Source organism: Rhinichthys klamathensis, unplaced genomic scaffold (genome assembly GCF_029890125.1).
Source record: "Rhinichthys klamathensis goyatoka isolate OS25496 unplaced genomic scaffold, OSU_Roscu_1.1 h1tg000147l_1, whole genome shotgun sequence".
In the NCBI taxonomy this organism is placed as follows: domain Eukaryota; kingdom Metazoa; phylum Chordata; class Actinopteri; order Cypriniformes; family Leuciscidae; genus Rhinichthys; species Rhinichthys klamathensis.
The window spans coordinates 2684383-2709139 of record NW_026606682.1 but is presented as its reverse complement, the minus strand read 5'-3'; the positions used below and the strand labels follow the sequence as shown (position 1 = coordinate 2709139).

The following is a 24757-nucleotide window of genomic DNA, read 5'->3' as shown; positions in this document are numbered from 1 at the left end:
TAATAAATAATATTTTTGACTTGAATAAAACCAGTTTAACTTAAAGTACACATTTTAGGTACCTCACAAAAATGTTACAGGGTACCCAAAATGTTGTGCAATGCTTAAATGAATAAACGAAGAGCAATAAAAGTACTGTAGTCTATTAGGATAGCCGACATATCAGGATCATACAAGCATCTTTAAGTCTCATCAGAAGGCCTGCTGTGAATAGAAAGGGTTTTCCTTGGCCGTTCAGCTCAATTGTCATGCATGAAATGAGTACGGCCATCATTATGAGACACAAAGGATGCACACCTCTCCGTTGTGGTATTGATTACATACTAATCTGTCTCTAGGTCAGGGATATTTTTGGCCTCATTATTTCAGCCCTGTTCAAACACTGGCACGTCTTTGGTGATGGGCCACAACCTTTTATTCTCCCACTGCACTTCAAAGGTGCATTTCTATTTCAGTGTGTGGGTGCACATTACCAAAGTGTCCACCTCATTTCTAAGAAAGCATTTTTCCTTTTTTCCACATTCTTCCGCTGCTTAAATGTCCGGGAAACTGTAATTCATCTTCCACTGGCTGTTCCATCTAAATTCTATTTGTGTGGATGTGGCGGTAAGAACATTGAATTATGAATTACATTCTCATCACCGAGCTCAGAAATGAGTTCAAATAACCCTTCAGAATGAACAAATGAATCCATGGGGCTCTTTTTATATCATAGCAGATGCTTCGGCTATAGCAGATGGCATGAAGACGGCTGCCTACAGATATTTCTTCTAAAGAAAACAATAAACCGTCTGCTTTGTGTCAAAACACACATGCACAAAGGAGATTACAGATGATTTCCAAGAATAATGTTTATAGCATACTCAGGATGTCTATTATAAGCAGTGTTGGGGGTACGGTTAACGCGAGTTACAGTATGTAATCAGATTACTTTTTTCAAGTAACCAGTAAAGTAACGCATTACTTTTGAATTTACAAGTTACTTTTTCAAATAATAAGTAACTCAAGTTACTTTGTTTTCCCGTTTATTGAATGCACCTCACCTGTCCCCATATTGAGAGAAAATCGGGAGAAGATGCAAATACTTTATGTATTTAATCTCACTTTATTGACCAATGTCTTTGGAGCTGACCTTTGAGGATCCAATTCAACCATTTTAATAAACAAATATGACTTTACATAAACATCACATTTGTTTTTCATTTGTTTTTATTTTTATTACTAAAGTAAGAGTTTCTTTTCCTGCATTAGTTGAAAGGTTTGTTTGAGTTGCGTCCCCTTACTGTACAAGTGTAAATTTGCATTTCCTTCAACCTATGGCTTATTCATTCCACATCTGGCGTAAAAGGGCCTTTACATTTATCACTGTTTACTTGTCTTCAATAAAGTTTGAATTTTATATTAGTTAGTCCAGTTGTTTTTTCTGTGGTATTTTTGTTGAAACCATAGGAAAATGTTAGTGTTCTTTAGGCTGCTGATTTTTTTTTTTGTCAAAAGACACAGAATAAACATGTTTGATATAAATGATTCTACCTTATTGGAATCGAAACTGGCAATTGATAAGAATTTGAATCGATAAGCAGAATAGAAATCGCTAAAATTCAAACGATCAGGGTGTTTTGGTTGTACTTAGTATAAATTTGCCTGTTCAAGTTCCTAATTGTGTGTTCATTAATACAAACCCCCTCATTTAAAAAATCAGATCTGATTAAATTGGACTATATTTTTAAGTAACCTATGAAACTTGAGTGTACTTAGCAAATTTTTTAGCAAATACTTTGTACATAGCAAATTGTTTGTAGTGTACTGTAGTTTGACTACTTTAAATTGTTAAAATTACTTTTCACAGTAGCTTCCCCAATGCTAATGCTATAGACACATGTTTCAATGCAATGGCACACAAAATCAAACTCGCATAGCAAGAAGCTTTGCGTTCATATATTTGCATAGCACATGCTTCAGGACTTATGCTGTAGCATTGACCTACCTGGTAGTCCATTTTCCACTGAGCTCCGTAGTCAGGATGAGTCTGACCGATGAGCTCCTGGACTTTTGCTCGTCTAAGAGGGTTTTTCCCCACCACGGAGCTGGGGTCACTGGGGGTGTAGGCCTTCTTCATGGGGTTGTAATCTATGATCTGATTGGTGCTATAAGCACGTCTTCTCGGAGAGGTGCTCGTGTCAGTTCCTGTACAAAAGAAGAAGAAAAAACTAATTTAACACATTTTCTCTTTCATTTTCTCTTTGCTGACTATATTCATTTATTCTCTTTCATCAGGAGACTTTAAAGAATAGTTCATCCAAAAATGAAAATTCTGTAACACTCAAGTCGTATGAAACCGTATGGAACCATTTTACTGCATATAGTGCTGTACTTTACCCATAACGTCTTGCTCCGTGGCAATAGGACTGCTCTCAGACATGGTCTCTTGGCAACCGTCAAACAGCGAGCCGACTTGATTGTCCCTGTGTGGCCCCTGAGCGTCACAGTAAACCTTCCCAGCATCCTCCTCTTGAGAGTGATAGAACACAGAACTGGTGGACTCGTTGGAACGCATCATGCTGTACCGTCTCCGTTTGTCCTGTGACAACAGAGAAAAGATGTTTAGAAGGTGGGAGATTTTTATTTCGGCCTAAAATCTATATTTACATGAACAAACATTATATGCTAAAAACTATAACAATTATATTTATATTTATATATATAGATAGATATTTTTGTATTATTATTAACAAAACTGTTGTTGTTTTGGTGAATTTGATATTAATATATCAAAATGTTTAATATATTTTAAAATAATATCAATATCATCTATCTAAATATTGAATATACACAAAACAGATTATTACTATTATTTAAATAGACAATATTGTTATTAGTATTAAAATATATAAAATTGTGATATTTTAATATCAAATATACAATTAAAACAGCAACGGTTAATCTAATTAATTAATACACTAAATACTAAAATATACTGTATTTTGATATAATATTAAATGTACACAAAACTATTATTTAGATAGGTAATATTAATAATTTAAAATATACTGTATTTTAATACAATATTGAATATAAACCAAACAAAATACAGTATATTTTAAATTATTAATATTATCTATCTTAATAATAATAATAATCTGTTTTGTGTATATTCAATATTATATCAAAATAGATTATATTTTAAAATAAGATTATCAAAATAATGAAAATAATAATAATAATTATTGTTATTAATAGTGGTATAATTTGTTTTTTAAATCACAGATTGTATATTTCATATTATATAGTAATTTAACATAATAACAATATTATCAAAATAATAATAATTATTATTATTAATCGTAGTATAAAAATATAGTATAATAATTACATTTTAACCGTTGCTGTGTTTTTTAGTGTATATTTGTTATTATAACATATCAAAATAGAGTATGTTTCAAAATAATACAAATGATCTATCTAAATCATAATAATAATAAAAAATAATAATAATAATAATAAAAATATTATTATTATTGATGTTTTAGATTTGTTGTGGTTTGTGTCTGTAATAATCAAAATATATTGTATTATGGTCAAAATACAGTATATTTTAAAATATCAATATTATCTAAATGATAATATCAAAATCTAATTGACTAATTATGGACGGATAACCTACTGATTTAGGGTTGGAGTGATATCGGGAGGTATCACACACCACACTGTACCCAATCAGCCGGTCACCGGGGAACAGACAGGTCGCTCCCACTGGAGAGAGCAGGATCTCTTTCGTCTCTGGATACAGCCACTCAATGGAGATGTCAGTCAGAACGGATGTCATGGACTTCTTCAGCGACTTAATCATCTGCCAATGACACAAATAACAGCCAGCTCAAATACCACCTAGTGAACTTAATCAAGGGAGCACGGTCTGTAAATATACTCTATATAAATAAAACAGGAAAATATATAGATGCTAGTCTTAAACAGCAGGGAGAGAAGGAACAAACGTGAAATGTGCTGTCAGCTTTGATTATTATCCTAATTTAGGTTTGATTAAACAAAACAAATTGTTAATTGCTAATACATTTGGGCACTCCACATGCTGTAATTGCTTTGCGGTGACATTCAAAATAACAGGCTGTTGTGGTGGAAGATAAACACGTCAGAGGAAACGAGGACCTTGGGCTGCAGTCGTTCCCCTTCTGCCAGAAACTCAGCTGTGCCTCTGGAAACAGCAGACAGTCCTAAAACCAGCCTCCTGCACGCACCCTGACCTATGCCGAACGTGTAACACCTGCCATGATGCAAACACACACACACACACACAGAGACAGGACAGGTGCGGTGAGTCTATGAAAACATCAGGAGGGCATCACATAATGAAGAAACTGCATTTCAAATCGGTGTCGCTCTTCCAGATAAAATACATTTAATTATCTAAAATGTATTGCTTTGCTAATTCTGAGACTGGCGAGCGTGCTGCCAGAAAGCCAGGAAGCAACTTATTCATATTGTTTATTAGAATAGTAAGCATCAAATCTTCTTCAGCAACTCTGTCTCCAAACAAAGGCAGGTGCCTTCAAAGGGAGCATCCAAACTGAAACTGACTAGGAATGCTCTAGGCAGCAACTGCATAATAGCATTCAAGTAGACACAGAGGCTTACTACTGCTGTAAAACTGTTTTAACCAGCCTGAACTGATCTTACAAGGTTTCATGGTCTTAAATCCTGCAAACAGCCCAGCTAAGGCAAGGCAAGGCAAGGCAAGTTTATTTATATAGCACATTTCATACACAACGGTAATTCAAAGTGCTTTACATAGAAGAAATTAAAATAATCAAAACAAATAAGAATAATTAAAACAGTTTAGAATAAAAAATAAAGTACAGTAAAAACAGTCGGACAACAGTGGCACAGTGCTCATTCATAGCTAAACAGATGTGTTTTGAGTCTGGATTTGAAAGTGACTACTGTAGGAGCACATCTGATCTCTTCTGGAAGCTGGTTCCAGCTGCGGCTGGCATACTAGCTAAAAGCAGACTCTCCTTGCTTAGAGTGAACCCTTGGTATTTCTAGCTGATGTGATCCTAATGATCTGAGAGATCTGTTAGGTTTATATTCAGTGAGCATATCTGCAATATATTGAGGTCCTAGCCCATTAAAAGATTTATATACCAGTAATAATACTTTAAAGTCAATCCTAAATGTAACTGGGAGCCAGTGTAGAGACCTGAGGACTGGTGTGATGTGTTCATATTTTCTGGTTCTGCTCAGGATCCTGGCAGCAGCGTTCTGTATGAGCTGCAACTGTCTTATGGTCTTTTTAGGAAGGCCAGTGAGGAGTCCATTACAATAATCCACCCTGCTGGTGATAAAAGCATGCACAAGTTTCTCTAAGTCTTGATTGGAAACAAAGCATCTAATTCTTGCAATATTTTTCAGATGATAGTATGCTAAGACCAGCTTAGGCTGATTAAAAGAGCTAATTCCAATACAGTTTCATGTTAGCATATTGCTAAGCTAACAACACACTATTCAAAAGAGCTTAGGCTGATTAAAAGAGCTAATTCCAATACAGTTTCATGTTAGCATATTGCTAAGCTAACAACACACTATTCGAATGAGCTTAGGCTGATTAAAAGAACTAATTCCAATACAGTTTCATGTTAGCATAATGCTAAGCTAACAACACAATATTTGAATGAGTATAAAATAACTAAAAATAAAATACTGCATACCAGTATTGGGTACAACAGCACATTTTTCAGTGAAAGATATAGCACCAACATGTCAGAAAAAAAGAAGAAGAAAAAAGGATTAACCCCTTGTGTAAGTATTTTGTTGAACCACCTCTGGTTTAATTACAGCCTTTAGTCTGTTCGGATATATCTCTCACTAACTTTGCAATATTTTCCCAGCCCACTCTTCTTTGCAGAACTGCTCAAGTTCAGTTAAATATGATGGTGACCGTTTGTGGACTGCAGTCTTCAAGTCATTCCACAGATTTTCAATGGGGTTTAAGTCTGGGCTCTGACTAGGCCATGCAAGGACATTTACCTTTTGTTGTGTGCTCAGGGTTGTCATGTTGGAAGGTAAACCTTCTTCCCATTGACAACTTTGACGGTATTTTGCCCTATCCATTTTTCCTTCTACACTGTAAAATCCAATAGCGTTCCTGACTCACATATATTAGTTAACTTTACTCCGTTATATAAAATACATACTTCTTACTAGGTTTTGTTGAGTTACGGTCAATTGCAGGGTGAAAATAACAAGTTACTCAATAATTTGAGTGACGCTTACTTGATACAAGCAAGTAGCAACAAATGATGCAATGGCGTTACTAAACCAGTGAGAGGCAGCAGTGCATTAAAGCGTGCCTAATGTGCCGAAAAAACAAAGAAGAAGAAGCTGCACTTGTGAGAGCATGCGCGATAGATTCTGTGTATTTCAGCGCCAATTTTGAAGATGTGGAAAGACGTTGACAGACTGGAGACTGCCTACATTTTTATCTGGAGCCTCGCTACATTTTTGGAATAATAATATGAGATGATAATAAGGTGAGTAATAAAGCATGCGACTTTTGTGTGAATGTTTTTTTTTTACTGTCTGTCGCTAATCTTTACTGATCTCCTTAATGTGTGCCAAATAATTGTGATATTCGGAGCTTGAAGAATATGGTTAGGCATAACAGTTCCTGGAATGCCTGAAAAGCTATTTATTGTTCCCAAATTTAAAACCGATGCATTTTCACTGATGCATTCTCCTCTGTTGGCATTGGTTTATAAATGATTAAGGTTACAAATCGTGTGAAATGGCGCACATTTACAGTTAAATGTAACGTTAACCTGCAGTTTATGCAGAGATTAAGTTTGTGATGATTTGTGACAGTATTTATGAATTCACAATAGCATTATACTTTTATTTTTTAAATTGAGTACATTAAGAATGGAATGCAAGCACTGGTAAAAGTGATTTTCTTTACTCAAACTCAACTGCTTTATCACTGCTGATAAAATTAGCCATCTTTTAACAAGATGAGAAACTTAGTAATGTTAAGTGATGTTATCCTAGACTAGTGGAACCTCTGATTGCATCAAAGATGGACCAGACCTTCTCAATGCGAAGACGTGAGATTGTGGATGCAGATGGAGCAGTGGCCAGCTCTTTTTACAGAGAGACCAGTAAGAACTTATTCATATCCCTTTTTCCACCATGAGAAACCACATTCTGTTTAGGTTTGGCTTTAGGATTGACCCTTTTTAATGACCATGCATTAAAAAATTTCCACACTGTCCCATGCCTTTTTTTGTGTGCCTGTGTTGTAGGTGTTTGCAGAGTTTGACAGGATAGTCACCACAGATCTGCAGACTGCAGAGTAACTTTTATGGTGCTGTGGATCGCTACACACCACGTTTTGTCACAAGTCTTCAAGAAGCATTGGAGAGAAATTTGATGATCTTATGCAGCAAATTAATACAGGGGTCAGTTTCCTGCAGCCTTAATTTTTTATTATTATGACACTTTTTTCCATCTTCAGATAAAAAATTATGATACTTTTAATAAAATCCAAGTCCTTTCTGTTCCTCAATAGGCAGCAATGAAAGAAATCATTAGCTCATGTGTCTCCAGTGGTTTAAGCTCATTTCATGAAGCAACATGAGCGCTTTTTGTAATAATATTTATATATAATAATATAAAAATAATATTTTGTATTTACTAAATCTTATCGATTTGTTCAAAGGATAACAACTGGCTGCTCATGCATGAGCAATACACACATGTATGCAGGACAGATAACTGACAATTAATCATGCCTTTTCACTTTTCCCTGTTGTAATATTTTTATTGTTTGGTTTCATTCAGGTTTGTGATGTTGATGAAGCCTGGGCACAAGTATCTGTTGGGGTGCTGACTGTCATTGATGAAGAAGCATCTCTCTCTCTACCTTTGCCCAGTGTCTACTGCCATCATTGTTGAGAGAGGTATTGTAATAATCTGCAGAATCATGCAATTTGCATCTATTTAGGTCTGTCTTATGCTTTAAATTTGGATTACACAAAAGACATGAAAAACACTTGGTTTGGGACAGAACAAACTCCCACCAAAACGGCAATCTCTGAAAAATCTCTTGAGTAATGAAATGTGCAAGATTAACGATGTTTGGCATTAGATTAAATTTGTTTATGACAGTGGAATTAGATTAGTTGATAGACAAATAAAAGGGAAACTAAGCCACTTGTTTAAAATTATCAGCCCATTAGTTCATGAGCAAGTTAAAGGGTTAGTTCACCCAAAAATGATAATTCTGTTAGTATTTACTCTCCCTCATGCCGTTTTAAACCCGTAAGACCTTCGTTCATCTTTGGAACACAAATAAAGATATTTTTGATAAAATCAGACAGCTTTCTCTCCCTCCATTGAACGCAACGTCATTGAAACTTTCCAGGCCCAGAAAACTAGTAAAAACATTGTTATCCATGTGATTACAGTATTTCAACCTTAATATTATGAAGCGACGAGAATACTTTTTATGTGCAAAAAAACCCCCAAATAACGATGTAACGAGGTTCAGTTGTTATGGGAAGAAGGAGGCGTGAACCGCCGAACATTCAACAAGTTTAATAACCTAAAATAAAACAAATACAAAACGAAAGTATAAGCCAGCTGCCCCTCGAGGATGACTGCTGGCCACACATAACAACATAAAATCCAGGCCTGGCCTCTCTCGATCTCTACTGTCGTCGCTCCTCCTTTATGCCTCTGCTCCTCCGTGAGAGATACGAGACCGGTGCGTCTCACAGGTGTCGCTCATCAGCAATCACGCCAGCGGCCTAGCGCCGCTCTCTCACGGCCCTCTGCCTCGTCCTGCTCGCTACAAACTACATTCAACAATCTCTTCTCTTCCACGTCATTCTCCTACACTGTTGACGATAGTGTAAACAGCACAGTGCTTCTAGGTTCTATGTCAGAATGTAGGCTTATTATTGGCCAGCATCACACATGACCAGCGTCGGCCAATAATAAGCCTACGTTCTGATGTAGAACCCAGAAGCGCTGCGCTGTTTACACTAGATCAACAGCGTAGGAGAATGACGTTGAAGAGAAAGAGATTGTTGAATAATGTCGTTATTTGGCGGGGTTTTTTCACACAAATACTATTCTCGTCGCTTCATAACATTAAGGTTGAACTACTGTAGTCACATGGACTATTTTAACAGTGTCTTTACTACCTTTCTGGGCCTTAAAAGTCACAATGACGTTAATCTTTGGAGGGACAGAAAGCTCTCATATTTCATCAAAAAGATCTTCCTTTGTGTTGCGAAGATTAATAAAGGTCTTACGGGTTTGGAACGGCATAAGGGTGAGTAATTACTGACAGAAATTTCATTTTTGGGTGAACTAACCCTTTAAGATGCTGTCAGCGTATTCATTTCTAATGTACATGTGTGTCAGAGACATTGCTTTTTCATTGTTTAGGATAATGAATGTAGCCACTTTTTTTGCACTTCTATATACCAAGTTTGGTCTCCGAAGTGTTATTGATTAAAGTGAGTAATTGTTATTTATTGAATTGTTAAAGCTGTTTGTTGAGGATGTGTTAGAGTCAGGGTATGGTCTCAAATTTATTTATTTTTATTCAGATTTTATATAAAAAAAAATTATATTGTTGTACTGTAAAAGGTTTTTGGGAAACAACTTAACAATAAGGTTAATTAGTTAACATGAACTAAGAATTAACAATACTTCTACAGCATTTATTAATCTTAGTTAATATTAATTTCAACATTTACTAAAACATTATTAAAATCAAAGTTTGTATTGGTTAACATTAGTTAATGCACTGTGAACTAACATGAACAAACAATGAACAGCTGTATTTTTATTAACTAACATTAACAAAGATTAATTAATACAATAGCAAATCTATTGCCATTGTTAGTTCATGTTAGTTAATACACTAACTAATGTTAACTAATGAACCTTATTATTAAGTGTTTCCGTTTTTTTTGTTTTACAGTTTTTTTTTTTTTTTTAAACCTAGTGATTTACATAAATTGTATACCCCAATGCAAACTTGTGTGGACCACCCCTGTGCAGTTTTTAAGAAAAAAATACAATAAATTTACCTTTGAACTGTATCATTGCCTTACATTTATTTGTCCAGTTGTAAATGTTATCTTTGTAAAATTGTGAAACTATTCTCAATGATTTATAATAGATGTGTACACGTGTAAGTGTACACTACTAGACATGCACTTGTTAGTTCTACATATTTTTCCTATTTCACTTTACTCAGTTTTTAGAGTGCAATCGGTTTGCATGCTTTTTTCAAGTAAGGTGTACTAATTGGATTTTACATCAGAGTTAACACAACTAGCATAAATGAGTACATCTAAAGTAAAAGATCAAGTATAGTATACAAATTATTTTAAGTTACTGGAACTCTCTTGTAAGTGTACACTACTAGACATGCACTTGTTAGTACTACATATTATTCCTATTTCACTTTACTCAGTTTTTTGAGTGCAATCGGTTTGCATGCTTTTTTCAAGTAAGTTGAACTAATTGGATTTTACAGTGTATCCTGACAAGCGCTCCAGTCCATAACAGGAAATTACCAACGCCATGCTTTACTGTAGGATTGGTGTTCTTTGGATGGTGAGCTGTATTGGATTTCCAACCAGACAAATCGTTTGGTGTTGAGGTCAAATAATTCAATTTTATTTTCCATGTGGCCTCAGAATCTTCAATGTGCGTTTTGGCAAAGCTCAGTCGTGGCTGCATGTGGCCTTTCTTGCGGAGTGTCTTTTCTTGCAACCCTCCCATACAAGCCACATTTGTGTAGAATTTGTGATATTTTTGTCCCATGCACACAATGACTTGTGCCTGTCCACAAGTATATCCCGGAGATCTTTTGACAGTGCCTTGACACCCATAGTTGATTGTTTGCTTCAGTTGCACTACCAAGGACTGAAATGCTCCAGGAAAGCTCTTCTCATGCTGAGCTAAATGACCACAGCTGAAAGTCAAATGGCGTTGTGTGCCATCGAGAAGGTGATTAGCTACACCTCATTGAGTTTACAAGTCATTTTTAGGAGGGGGGGGTATTTTTTCCATTCTGTTTTTTAAAACAGAATAAAACTAAATCTGGATAAAACAAAAACTGTGTTCATCTTAATTTCAGGCTGCAAAACAACAAAATATGATTATTTTAAAGGGGGGTGATTCTTTTCTATACCCACTGTATATATATACAGGTCCTTCTCAAAAAATTAGCATATTGTGATAAAGTTCATTATTTTCCATAATGTAATGATAAAAATTAAACTTTCATATATTTTAGATTCATTGCACACCAACTGAAATATTTCAGGTCTTTTATTGTTTTAATACTGATGATTTTGGCATACAGCTCATGAAAACCCAAAATTCCTGTCTCAAAAAATTAGCATATTTCATCCGACCAATAAAAGAAGTGTTCCCCTTCAGTCGCTCACGTTCGACGTGACGACGTTAGGGGATCACTTCAGGGAGCCCTATCAACTTCGAGTGTCTAAGAACAAGCCAATTAATGTTGGCGTGCGTGAACGCGTCACGCGCCCCCGCCCCGCAGCGCGGGTATAAAGCAGGAAGCGGGCGCGCCCACCCACTGTCTTTCATTTCGGAGCCGAGTTTCCTGTGACTTCTGTCTGAGATTCAACGCTTTTGAAGACTTCAAGGAAGATCTCTCTGTTCCAGTGTTGGTGTGACGGCGCGATCAGCGGTGGCCGCGAGCAGTGCAGCTCTCAAACTGCTGTTCTCACAGCACTATTGTTTGTGTGTGTGTGTGTGTGTGTGTCCACACAGTGGCTACCCCTGGGCGCCTCAGCACTGTGAGAGCAATTTCCTTTTTTTATTTTACTAAAAGAGCAACACAAGCGGACCCTGCGTCTTTTTCAAGATGTCATTCCGCTTGTGCGTTTCTGGATGCCGTCGTTCCCTGGCGCCAGCAGATGGCCACAATAGCTGCATCTCGTGTTTGGGCATTCGGCACGCTGAGGCAGCTTTTGTGGATAGTTCATGTTCCCATTGCGGGAATATGACTTTCGCAGCACTTAGATCGAGACTCGCTTACCTCAAGGGAGGTGCAGTCCCCTCGCCTATGCCCTGATCTAGTAATTATTCTGCCCCGCAGAATACGCCTACTTCGGCGCATGACCAGGGTGATCTGAGGATTACCGTGAGGGCTTCCCGCCGAGGCAATCTCCGCGGGCCCCTCGCGCCTCTCATGTGCTGTTGCCATCGGCGCTCCTTTGCGAACGGCTCGGTCCTTCTCCGGAACGACCAGTCGTTTCCTTTGGGGCACCAGCTGACGATCAGATGTCGATCGCAGCGTCGGAGGGGGAGCGGTCATCTGGAGATGACGACTCGGCTGCGTTGCCCCCTTCGGGGTGTGTACCGTTGTCCGAGCCTGATCCAGAATGGGCCGCTATGCTCTCCCGGGCCGCCGAGAAGGTCCGGCTTGCGTGGAATCCTCCACCACGTCCCGAACCTTCTCGGTTGGACGATTGGTTTCTCGGGGCGGGCCGTGCTGGTTCTCAGTGCGCCGCCCCGGTACCTTTCTTTCCGGAGGTGCATGAGGAGCTCTCTAGGACGTGGAAGGCACCGTATAGTGCCCGAAGCCGTCCTAGTGGCTCCTCTCCCCTCGCCGGCGGGGCAGCTAAGGGGTATGTGGAGATCCCCCCAGTGGAGCGGGCTGTCGCGATGCAGTTGTGTCCGGCGTCCGCCTCCTCCTGGCGGGGTAATCCGCGCCTCCCGTCCAAGGCCTGTAAGTTCTCGTCCGGTCTAACGGCGAGGGTTTACAAGGCCTGTGGACAGGCTGCTTCCGCCCTTCATGCCATGGCGCTTTTGCAGGTCCACCAGGCCCAAGCGCTCATGGACATGAACGAGGGTGGTTCTGACCCAGAGCTCCTCCGGGAGCTCCGTGTGGCAACTGACCTCGCCCTCCGGGCGACGAAGGAAACCGCACGTTCAGTCGGTCAGGCGATGTCCACCTTGGTGGTCCAGGAGCGCCACCTTTGGCTCAACCTGGCAGACATGAGGGACACCGATAAGTACCGGTTCCTGGATGCCCCTCTCTCCCAGGTTGGGTTGTTCGGCGACGCGGTCGAGAGCTTTGCCCAGCAGTTCTCGGCCGCACAGAAGCAGACGGAGGCCATCCGACACATCCTGCCCCGGCGGACCGCTGCTGCTCCTACCCGCCCGCCGGCCGCAGCTCCTCCGTCTACTCGTCGCCGAGGTCGGCCTCCTGCGGCGTCCTCCGCTCCCGCTAAGCCCCAGCAGCAGCCATCATCCAGGCCTCAGCGTGGAGCAAGCCGCAGGAAGTCGACCCCGCCCGTCCAGGCCGCTGCCAAGCCAGGAGGCAAGCGTCGGTGCAAACATCCCTGAGACGGGCGGCCCAGAGGTGGATCAAGTTGCTCTTCAGGAGATGGCGGACGTGCCACTCCTTCCCCCGGTGGAGGGCCGGGTGGAGAATCCTTTGTTTCCTTTTCTTTTTGTTCGTACCCACCTTTTCAAAGAAAGAGCAATTTCTGAAACCTCTGGGCCCCAAGAGGGCGCGCTTGGCAGTCAACGACGCTATGCCTTGTCACTCCCGAGCCCCTCTTCCATCGCCAGCGGGCAGCAGTGGCTGTGTCCTGGACGCAGCTCCTCCGTCTACTCGTCGCCGAGGTCGGGCTCAGTATCGCTGAGGAGGCGTCAGTATCGCCTCCGCACACTCACTCTGCCCTCCGACGGAAGCAGGTACGTTTTGCACCACACGTTCAGACCCCACTCCGGGCCGCTATGCTGCCCGAGTCGGGTCCCTGCATTCCGTCACGCTGCCCCACTCCGGGTACATCTGTGGTGCCGTTGGTCCCGCTTGCTCGGTCTCTGGGAGCTTGGCTAACGCTTCCCAGCCCGTCTCGCTGGCTCATCCGTACTGTCAGACTCGGCTATGCGATTCAGTTCGCCCGGGGCCCCCCTGTTTTCAGGGGCATCCTGTTCACCCGTGTTCTGGCGGACAGTGCCCCTGTTCTCAGGGCGGAGATTGCAGTCCTACTGGCGAAGGACGCAATCGAGCCGGTCCCTCCAGCCGATATGAAGACCGGCTTCCACAGCCCGTACTTCATTGTACCCAAGAAAGGAGGTGGGTTACGGCCAATCTTGGACCTGCGCGTCCTGAATCGGTCCCTTCACAGGCTGCCATTCAAGATGCTTACGCAGAAACGCATTTTCAAATGCATCCGTCCCCAAGATTGGTTTGCAGTGATCGACCTGAAGGACGCGTACTTTCATGTCTCGATTCTCCCTCGACACAGACCGTTTCTTCGCTTTGCGTTCGAGGGACGGGCATATCAGTACAAAGTCTTACCCTTCGGGCTGGCCCTGTCGCCCCGCGTCTTCACGAAAGTCGCGGAGGCGGCCATTGCTCCCATGTGCGAGCGTGGTGTTCGCATTCTCAACTACCTCGACGACTGGCTTATTCTCGCCCAGTCGAGAGAGCAGTTGTGTGAACACAGGGATATGGTGCTCAGTCACCTCAGCCACCTAGGGCTTCGGGTCAACTGGGAGAAGAGCAAACTCACCCCCGGGCAGAGGATCTCTTTTCTCGGTATGGAGTTGGACTCGATCAACATGACAGCGCTTCTTACCGAGGCCCGCGTCCAGTCAGTGTTGAACTGCGTGAGTACGCTCAGACGCAGAACAGCGGCACCACTGAAACTATTTCAGAGGCTCCAGGGGCATATGGCATCTGCAGCCGCGGTAACGCCGCTCGGATTGCTTCATATGAGACCGCTCCAACACTGGCTTCACGATCGAGTCCCGAGATGGGCGTGGCAGAGCGGCTCGTGCCGGGTTCCAGTGACCCCGCACTGTCGCCAAACTCTCAGCTTGTGGTCGGACCCTTCGTTCCTGCGGGCAGGTGGTCCCCTAGAACAAGTGTCCAGGCACTCTGTGGTCTCCACGGATGCCTCTATCACCGGCTGGGGGGCCACGTACAACGGGCATGCAGCTTCAGGTCTGTGGACGGGGCCTCAACTGCATTGGCACATCAACTGCCTCGAGTTGTTAGCAGTACATCTTGCGTTGGGCCGCTTCAAAACGTCGCTACAAGGCAAGCATGTACTGGTCCGTACGGACAACACTGCGACCGTTGCGTACATCAACCGTCAGGGTGGTCTACGCTCCCGCCGCATGTCACAACTCGCCCGCCATCTCCTCCTTTGGAGTCAGAAGCATCTGAGGTCGCTTCGTGCCGTTTACATTCCGGGCCTGCTCAACCGTGAGGCCGACGAGCTCTCACGGCAGCAGGTGCTAACGGGAGAATGGCGACTCCATCCCCAGGTGGTCCAGCTGATTTTCAGGCGCTTCGGGACCGCACAGATAGATCTGTTCGCCGCCCCGGACACGTCTCACTGCCAGTTGTTCTATTCCCTGACCGAGGGGACCCTCGGCACGGATGCTCTGGCACACAGCTGGCCCCGGGGTCTTCGCAAGTATGCGTTTCCCCCAGTGAGCCTTCTGGCACAGACCTTGTGCAAAGTCAGGGAGGACGAGGAGCAGGTCTTGTTAGTTGCGCCGTATTGGCCCAACCGGACCTGGTTCCCGGAAATGAAAGCGTAAGCGTAAGTTCTACCAGGAAGACTCCATTGCACGTCACTAATTTATAATTCCACGCAACCAATCACAGCTCGACATTGAATATAAAAGACTGATCCTACCGTTCCATGTTGTTGCCCGCAGGTGTCGTAGCAAAGTTTTCGATGCCAATTACGTTTCCATTCAGTTCGCAGAAACAGCCGCTCGCGTTCACTTACTCGCGTTTCGATACCAAACATAACAACACAAGTCACATCGTTGATTTTGATCTCAGCAACTTTCGCGATGCGCGAGTGCGACACACTTGTGTAAGAAACAAACGTGTGGCAGCTTTAAATCTCATGAGAGTCGATCTCCACTCAGTGTTTTTCAAAAAGTTCCCCTTTTACTACGATTAAACTTCATTCAGGTAAGTATATTAACTTGCTACTCTTCTGTTCCCTTCAAGACGTGAAGTTCAAATGTGGTGATGTGGTAGCTTTAAAATAACTGCCGATACTGCAGTCTGCAACGCAACATACTGCAACGCTTTAAACAGTAAACAGTGGGCCGAATAGCTCATTGAAATGTATGCAAAGATTCACGTAACGTTAACTACATCGTCACGCACTCACGGCCAGTCGCAAAATACTATCAACTGGGTTGCTGAATAGAATTTAATCAAGCTTAAGAGTAACTTTGTTATTAAATCGCATATGTATATGCCATATATTACACCTCGCGCTCCTCATCTGCTCACTCACCATTGTGAGAGACGAGACGAATTGCTTTCCATCTTAAAGGAGCAGTACCTATTAAGGCTATTCAACTTGTTTTACGCCCTTCTCTGAATTTGTTATTGTTCCGGTAATGCATTTATGGAGATGTTTTTTCAATCACTTCCCGAGCGCCGGAAAGATCTCGACTTATACCTTGATGATTGCAGACTTCAACTAATAAAAGGGGGCACACTATTTAATCTCAGCTCGTTTTCTGTAAATAAACTATCTCTTATTCGATCATAAATCAACAGCAATTAATAGTTCAAATATATATATATATATATATATAAAATAAAAAAATAAAAATATTACAAAAATAATAATACATATAGCCATGTTTTAACAGCGTGCATGGCTCATGCATCCAAGAAAAAGCGTTTCTAACCGTGTTTTACAGGTTATTTGATCAGGGGAATTCGCATCTGTTTCAAAACATTTTAATTTGGCTCGTGGCTTGTCTATTTCCGATTTACGTCTTTCTCCCACCTTTTAAATGTATTTAAGTTTTCGAAAACAGATTCTTCTGGAGTCTCTGGCGTTGTTATATCTAAAGTCTATAATTCCTATTGCCCCTATACTTCTTTGGTCATATCTCAAAGCATGACCACACTTCAATACTCCCTTTTTTTCATATAAGCGAACGGTCTTCCAATGACAAAGCATTGGTTTTGAACTCATGTAGCTTCCTCCTTAATTCTCCGGTCTTTCTCCACATATATACACTGGGTATTCCTTTCGTATCGGAGCCACAACAACAGTAGCCGAATGCAGCGTTCCCGACTCCCCTATACTAAAAATGCTTGGCAGATGGTCGTCCACAGCATACAAGACCTACATCTGATCCGACACGTATGTTCTACTAAATCAGGGTTCTCAAGTTTTATCAAAAGCTTGGAGTGAGATCACATGCGGTTAGGGGAGGAGCCTAAACGGAGCCCCGCCCCCAATTTTACCCATTGTTCATAATTAACCAGCAAAAATTGAAATTATAACAATTGGTAAATCTGATAAATGACAGAGCAATTCATCACATCAAATATAGGCCTACTCTTTAATGTTATATTTCAAAATTAGGCTACAAATATATAACAAATTGCTCCAAAATGTTTGGAAAAACTATATTTTTGCATTTTTCCCTGACATCTTTGAAAAATACAAATGTAATGGCAATGATTAGGCTAATGTATGTTTTGACAGGATATACAATATTACCAAGAGCACTCTGCTTTAGCCTTAATGTAACTAGAAATACTATTAATACAGTATAATATAGAATTTAAAATAAACTGAAGAAATACATCTTCATTCCTTCCCATACCCAATAACATTTCCTTAGCCAAACCAAGCCAAAGCTTTTGGCCTGGTTGCAAAGCAGTTGTAGAGTTTTTGACTGCATCAATAATGTATACGATGGGCTATATATTAAATGTTCTAGTCTAAAAATGTTAGGCGAGCTTTCTTTCAACTTACTTTCTCCATCACGACGTGTGTTCGCGCGATGTCGCGGTGGCCGAACTTCCGTGTGTGTTCGCGGACTTCGCGCGTCTATATGTTGCCTAGTAACGAACGCAATCTGGCCGAGATGCGGACGCGCTGGCGGCAGGAAACTTGTCTTTGTGTGCATGCGCCTCGTATACAACGTTATATATAAAGCTTGCAGGACAACTTGGTTGGCATTGCCTTTTCAGCGTGAGATATACACGGTGTGGCGTGTGAGCGTGTGAACTGGTTGAATTGCGTGTGTCTCACGGCCAATGCGTGAGACTTGAGAACCCTGACTAAATGCTCAACAAGCCCTCTCAACCGACATTCGAGGTAAATTTCTTCGCTAGCTACTGGTGGTGGTTAACAATCCATACATCTATCATACGTCCGCTTTTCACTGCTAATCTGTTTAGTTACACGCAGTCAATCGTGGCTTTCTTTATTTCGTTCTTTACCATCAACTCATCCCATAATTGATTAATGAAGAATAGCTTTGAAAATACCATAATAACAACGCTCACAGGCTATTCGTATCCTTGCTTGCTTATGTCTATCGTAACTTTCGGTTCTGATTGCTGCAATATTTTTAAGCCTATCACAGCTTCTGAAATTCTACGATTACTGCCATTTTATGACCAATCTCGGGCTATTTCATTATGTTATCGAAGCTTTCGACTTGATTTCGTTCTCGACGCACGAATTCTGCCTATCGAGGCATAACTTGCGTGAGCTTTCACGATCGTAATACAAAGCCAAATATTTCATGGCTGTTCGTGGGCTTCGTTCATAAATGCATATCGTAGCTTTCCTGGTTGAATCATCTTAACGTTATATCTCTGCCTATTGTGGCTCCTCGGAAAAGTCTTCCTGGCTTCAGCCTTTATCATAATAAAAATAAGGTCAATCATGGACCTATTTTACGAATACTGGTATTGTTTCTTGGCTAAACATAGCCTATTATATTAATGCTATCGAAGCTTTCGACTAATCTCAGTTCTGATGCATGAACTCAGCCAATCGAGGCATCAGCCTATCTAGGCTTCACTATTAAACAAGCTTTCATGATCGTACTCTAAGCCAAATATTTCATGGTCGATCGCGGCCTTCGTTCATAAACGCATATCGTAGCTTTCCTGATTGTAATTATCTTAATGTCATATCTATGCCTATCATGGCTCCTCTGAAAAGTCGCCTTGGCTTCAGCTTTTTATCATCATATATGTAAGGTCAATCATGGACCTATTTTACGATCACTGGTAATGTTTCATTGCTAAACAAAGCCTATTACATTAATGCTATCGAAGCCTTCGACAAATCTCAGTTCTGATGCATGAACTCGGCCATATCGAGGCATCGGCCATATCGGGGCATCGGCCATATCGGGGCATCGGCCTATCGAGGCATCGGCCTATCGAGGCATCGGTCTATCGAGGCATCACTATCGAATAAGCTTTCATGATTGGAACCCTAAAGACAATTATTTCATGGCCGATCGCGGCCTTTGTTCATAAATGCATATCGTAGCTTTCCTGGTTGAATCATCTTAACGTTATATCTCTGCCTATTGTGGCTCCTCGGAAAAGTGTCCCTGGCTTCAGCCTTTATCATAATAAATATAAGGTCAATCATGGACCTATTTTACGAATACTGGTATCGTTACATGGCTAAACGTAGCCTATTACATTAATGCTATCGAAGCTTTCGACTAATCTCAGTTCTGATGCATGAACTCGGCCATATCGAGGCATCGGCCTATCAAGGCATCGGCCTATCGAACAAGCTTTCATGATTGGAACCCTAAAGACAAATATTTCACGGCCGATCGCGGCCTTCGTTCATAAATGCATATCGTAGCTTTCCTGGTTGTAATCATCTTAATGTCATATCTATGCCTTTCGTGGCTCCTCTGAAAAGTCGCCCTGGCTTCAGCTTTTTATCATTATATATATATAAGGTCATTTATGGACCTATTTTACGATCACTGGTAATGTTCCATTGCTAAACGAAGCCTATTACAATAATGCTATCGAAGCCTTCGATTAATCTCAGTTCCGATGCATGAACTCGGCCATATCGTGGCATCGGCCTATCGTGGCATCGGCCTATCGTGGCATCGGCCTATCGTGGCATCGGCCTATCGTGGCATCGGCCTATCGAGGCATCGGCCTATCGAGGCATCGCTATCGAACAAGCTTTAAGGATTGGAACCCTAAAGACAATTATTTCTTGGCTGATCGCGGCCTTTGTTCATAAATGCATATCGTAGCTTCCTGGTTGTAATCATCTTAATGTGATATCTATGCCTATCATGGCTCCTCGGTAAAGTCTCCCTGGCTTCAGCCTTTATCATTATAAATATAAAGTCAATCATGGACCTATTTTTCGATTACTGGTATTGCGTCATGGCTAAACGTAGCCTATTACAGTAATGCTATCGAAGCTTTCGACTTATCTCGATCTGATGCATGAACTCAGCCTATCGAGGCATCAGCCTATCGAGGCATCACTATTGAACAATCTTTCATGATTGTACTCTAAGCCAACTTTTTTCATGGCCGATCGCAGCCTTCGTTCATAAACTCAAATCGTAGCTTTCCCGATTGTAATCATCTCAATGTCTTATCTCTGCCTCTCGTGCCTCCTTGGAAAGTCGACCTGGCAACTGCCCTTATCATTTATAAATATATGGTTAATCACGGACCTATTTTACAATCACTGTGATCGTTTCATGGCTATACGTAGCCTATTACATTTATGCTATCGAGCTTTCAACTAATCTCGGTTCCGATACATGAACTCAGCCTACCGAGACATTACAATTGACCAAGCTTTTATGACTGTACGCTAAAGCAAATATTTTGCGCGTATCGTAGCTTCCCTGATAGCAGTTATGCCAATGTGTCATCTCTGCCTTTCGTGACTCCTCGGGAAGTTGCCTGGCGACAGCCTCATTATTTATAAATGTAAGGTCAATTAGGGACCTATTTTTAAAGAAAGACGAGGGCTGGTGCATATGCTATTTAACTTTGCTTTTATTTATTTTCTCCCTATATTCATACCCAGGATGTATGCATCTTAAAATCTCAGCCTATCGAGGCTTCATTTAAAATCTCCATCTCAAGTTTTGGGGGGAGACGTGGCTTCTGTTCATATTCAGAAGATGAGAAGTTCAGCTCACATATAGTGACATTCCCAATTTCGATCTTTTAAAGCTTCTAATCAATTATCTTTATCTCAGTATATCTCATAGGTTAAATCTTTCACATACGGTTCCGACGCATGAACTAAGCCTATCGAGGCATCAGCATGAACTAAGCCTATCGAGGCACCAGCCTATCGAGGCACCAGCCTATCTAGGCATCAGCCCATTGAGGTATCAGCCTATCGAGGCATCAGCCTATCGAGGCATTAGCCAATCGTGGCTCATTTCATAAACACATATTACATTTAATCTCGGTTCTGACGTATGAACTAAGCCTATCGAGGCATCAGCCTATCGAGGCATTAGCCTACTGTGGCCTCAGACAACCGTGTCTTATTTCATAAACACATATTACATTTAAATCTCGGTTCTGTCGCATGAACTAAGCCTATCGAGCCATCAGCCTATCGAGGCTTAATGAACAGTTTTAATGATTACTTAAAGCCTACTATCATGGGCAGTCGAGGCTTTCGTATGTATGTATCTTAATAACTCAGCCTATCAAGGCTTCGTTAAAATTCCCATTTCAAGTTTTGCGGCCAGGCGCGGCTTCGTTCACGTTTAAAAATAAGCTCTGCCCATTTAGAGTGACATTCCTACTCTCGATCTTGCTGAAGTCTCTTATAAGTTATCTTATCTCAGAACATATCGTAGTTTTAATCTTTTACACTCAGTACCTGACTTTTAAGATAAGCATTAAAAGTCGTCTTATTGTCTTCCCTATTTATTAATCCTACTGTATGCCTTTCAGAATCCTCATAGGTATGTATGGAATTCATCACATTTTCCTTACTTTTTGGGGGTAGGCTCCGCCCCTGCCTCTAACATCAGGCAGGACCTACAAGCTAACATTCAGACCCTGACGGAGGACGAGGCCTACGCCAAAGAACTCAGAGACGGAGCTTGTCGAGCATCTACCTTTATTTTCGTCTGTAAACTCCTTTCACAAAATAAATTCTATTTATTTGAGAACTCTTCTGAGTCTTTATGGTAGAAATGAAAGCGTAAGCGTAAGTTCTACCAGAAAGACTCCATTGCACGTCACTAATTTATAATTCCACGCAACCAATCACAGCTCGACATTGAATATAAAAGACTGATCCTACCGTTCCATGTTGTTGCCCGCAGGTGTCGCAGCAAAGTTTTCCCCCATCCTCCCCACCACCACCAGGATGGCTCCCGTCCACTCGTCGGGGGGTAGGCTCCGCCCCTGCCTCTAACATCAGGCAGGACCTACAAGCTAACATTCAGACCCTGACGGAGGACGAGGCCTACGCCAAAGAACTCAGAGACGGAGCTTGTCGAGCATCTACCTTTATTTTCGTCTGTAAACTCCTTTCACAAAATAAATTATATTTATTTGAGAACTCTTCTGAGTCTTTATGGTAGAACTAGTGCTCCTCGCGACAGCCCCTCCCTGGCCCATCCCTCTGAGAGAGGACCTGCTCTCTCAGAGACGGGGCACCCTGTGGCACCCGCGTCCAGACCTCTGGAAGCTCCATGTCTGGTCCCTGGACGGGACGTGGAGGTTCTAGGTGACCTACCCCCAGCGGTAGTTGACACCATCACTTCTGCTCTACGAGGCGCCTCTATGCATTAAAGTGGAACCTATTCGTTGATTGGTGTTCTTCTCATGAGGAGAACCCCCGATCTTGCTCGATCAGAGCCGTTCTTTCCTTCCTGCAAGAGGGGTTGGAGCGAAGGCTGTCTCCCTCCACCCTTAAATTGTATGTTGCCGCTATTGCCGCACATCACGACGCTGTTGATGGTAAGTCTTTGGGGAAGCACGACCTGATCGTCAGGTTCCTGAGGGGAGCGAGGAGACTGAATCCTCCTCGCCCACTCTCTATACCCTCTTGGGATTTGTCTCTGGTCCTTTCGGCACTTCAGAGACCACTCTTTGAGCCTCTGCAATCAGCTGAGTTAAAAATCTTGTCCTGTAAGACAGTTCTCCTGGTTGCATTGGCCTCTATCAAGAGGGTAGGGGACCTGAATGCATTTTCGGTCGACGAATCGTGCCTGGAATTCGGCCCGGATAACTCTCACGTGATCCTGAGACCCCAACCCGGATACGTTCCCAAGGTTCCTACCACTCCCTTCCGGGACCAGGTGGTGAACCTGCAAGCGCTGCCTTCGGAGGAGGCAGACCCAGCCCTGGCTTTTCTCTGTCCCGTCGGCGCTCTACGCTTAAACGTGGACAGAACACAAAGCCTCAGGACCTCAGATCAGCTCTTCGTCTGTTACGGAGGCCAGCAGAAGGGAAAGGCTGTCTCCAAGCAGAGGATGGCCCACTGGATAGTGGATGCCATCGCCTTGGCTTACGAAGCCCAAGGAGTGCCTTGCCCGCCCGGGTTGAGAGCCCATTCCACTATGAGTGTCGCTTCTTCTTGGGCGCTGGCACACGGCGCCTCGCTGACAGATATCTGTAGAGCTGCGAGCTGGGCGACACCTAACACGTTCGCTAGGTTTTATAGCCTACGTGTTGAGCCGGTTTCTTCCTGTGTGCTCGCTTCAACCAGCCGGTAACACCGAAGTTCCCGCTCTAGTGTCGGCTTGCTGCGCCACTCCCCTCCACGGAGCGGATACGTGCGCTTTTGCTCCAGTCGAGTTCCCCACCCAGGCGAACCCTGTGAGTTCCTCCACACCCCTTCGGCAGTCGGACGTTGCGGAGCGTCCGACGCTAGGCCTAGTGCTCGTATGCTTGTGTAACTTGTGCTACGCTGGGTTCCGTATGTGTGATCCCTGCGGCGATCCCATATGAGTATTCTTCCACGATCAGCTCCCTGCGGTAAGCCCGTGTCTTTCCCTTGGCAGAGCTCGCTCTGCTGTCACTGTCTGGTGTAGCCTCCCCCTTCTTAGGTGGAGCCACCGCAGTGACATTCCATATGTTGCACTGCCCCAACCGGCCAGTCCATATGTGTATTCTCCACATGGTACCTCCCTTTGGGCAGGATGTGGCTCCGCAGCGTCCCTCTCCCCTGGAGAGGCACGCTTCCCAGTGTTATTCAAGAGTTCACTGTATGGGTATGTGGAACAGCAGTTGTTCTTCCTCTACGCAGGTCTTCCGCCCCAGCAGTTGGGGGTCTGAGAGTCTTGCGTAGGGCACTGGATGTGGCAGCAACCGATGGCGTTTTCCATGGGATCCCCTAACGTCGTCACGTCGACGTCACGTCGAACGTGAGCGACTGAAGGGGAACGTCTCGGTTACTGATGTAACCCTCGTTCCCCGAAGGAGGGAACGGGAGACGTGACGTCCCGCCGCCACAGTTGCTGATCATCGCTGTACGGTCGTCATTATCTTGGCTCCTCAGTAAAAACAGGGGGTGCGCGCGCCCGCTTCCTGCTTTATACCCGCGCTGCGGGGCGGGGGCGCGTGACGCGTTCACGCACGCCAACGTTCATTGGCTTGTTCTTAGACACTCGAAGTTGATAGGGCTCCCTGAAGTGATCCCCTAACGTCGTCACGTCTCCCGTTCCCTCCTTCGGGGAACGAGGGTTACATCAGTAACCGAGACGTTTTTAATACAAAAAAAAAAGTCAACCTTCAAATAATTATCTTCAGTTATGCACTCAATAGTCAATACTTGGTCGGGAATCCTTTTGCAGAAATGACTGCTTCAATGCGGCGTGGCATGGAGGCAATCAGCCTGTGGCACTGCTGAGGTGTTATGGAGGCCCAGGATGCTTCGATAGCGGC

The 24757-nt window shown here is 42.9% G+C and overlaps 1 protein-coding gene and 1 long non-coding RNA gene across 2 annotated transcripts in view; one reads left to right on the top strand and one right to left on the bottom strand.

Moving 5' to 3' along the window:
• Positions 1-24757, bottom strand: part of vwa5b1 (von Willebrand factor A domain containing 5B1) — a 58990-nt gene that overhangs the window by 11514 nt on the left and 22719 nt on the right. Inside the window, exons 10-13 of the mRNA XM_056258031.1 lie at positions 4168-4282; positions 3665-3850; positions 2380-2581; positions 1988-2187 (exon numbers count right to left, since the gene is read on the bottom strand). Coding sequence (XP_056114006.1) covers positions 1988-2187; positions 2380-2581; positions 3665-3850; positions 4168-4282 — 703 coding nt within the window. The remainder of the gene's footprint in view (positions 1-1987; positions 2188-2379; positions 2582-3664; positions 3851-4167; positions 4283-24757) is intronic.
• On the top strand, positions 7070-7916 carry LOC130090605 (uncharacterized). Its single transcript, XR_008807715.1, has 3 exons — positions 7070-7172; positions 7317-7472; positions 7855-7916. It is a non-coding gene; the product is annotated as an uncharacterized LOC130090605 (long non-coding RNA).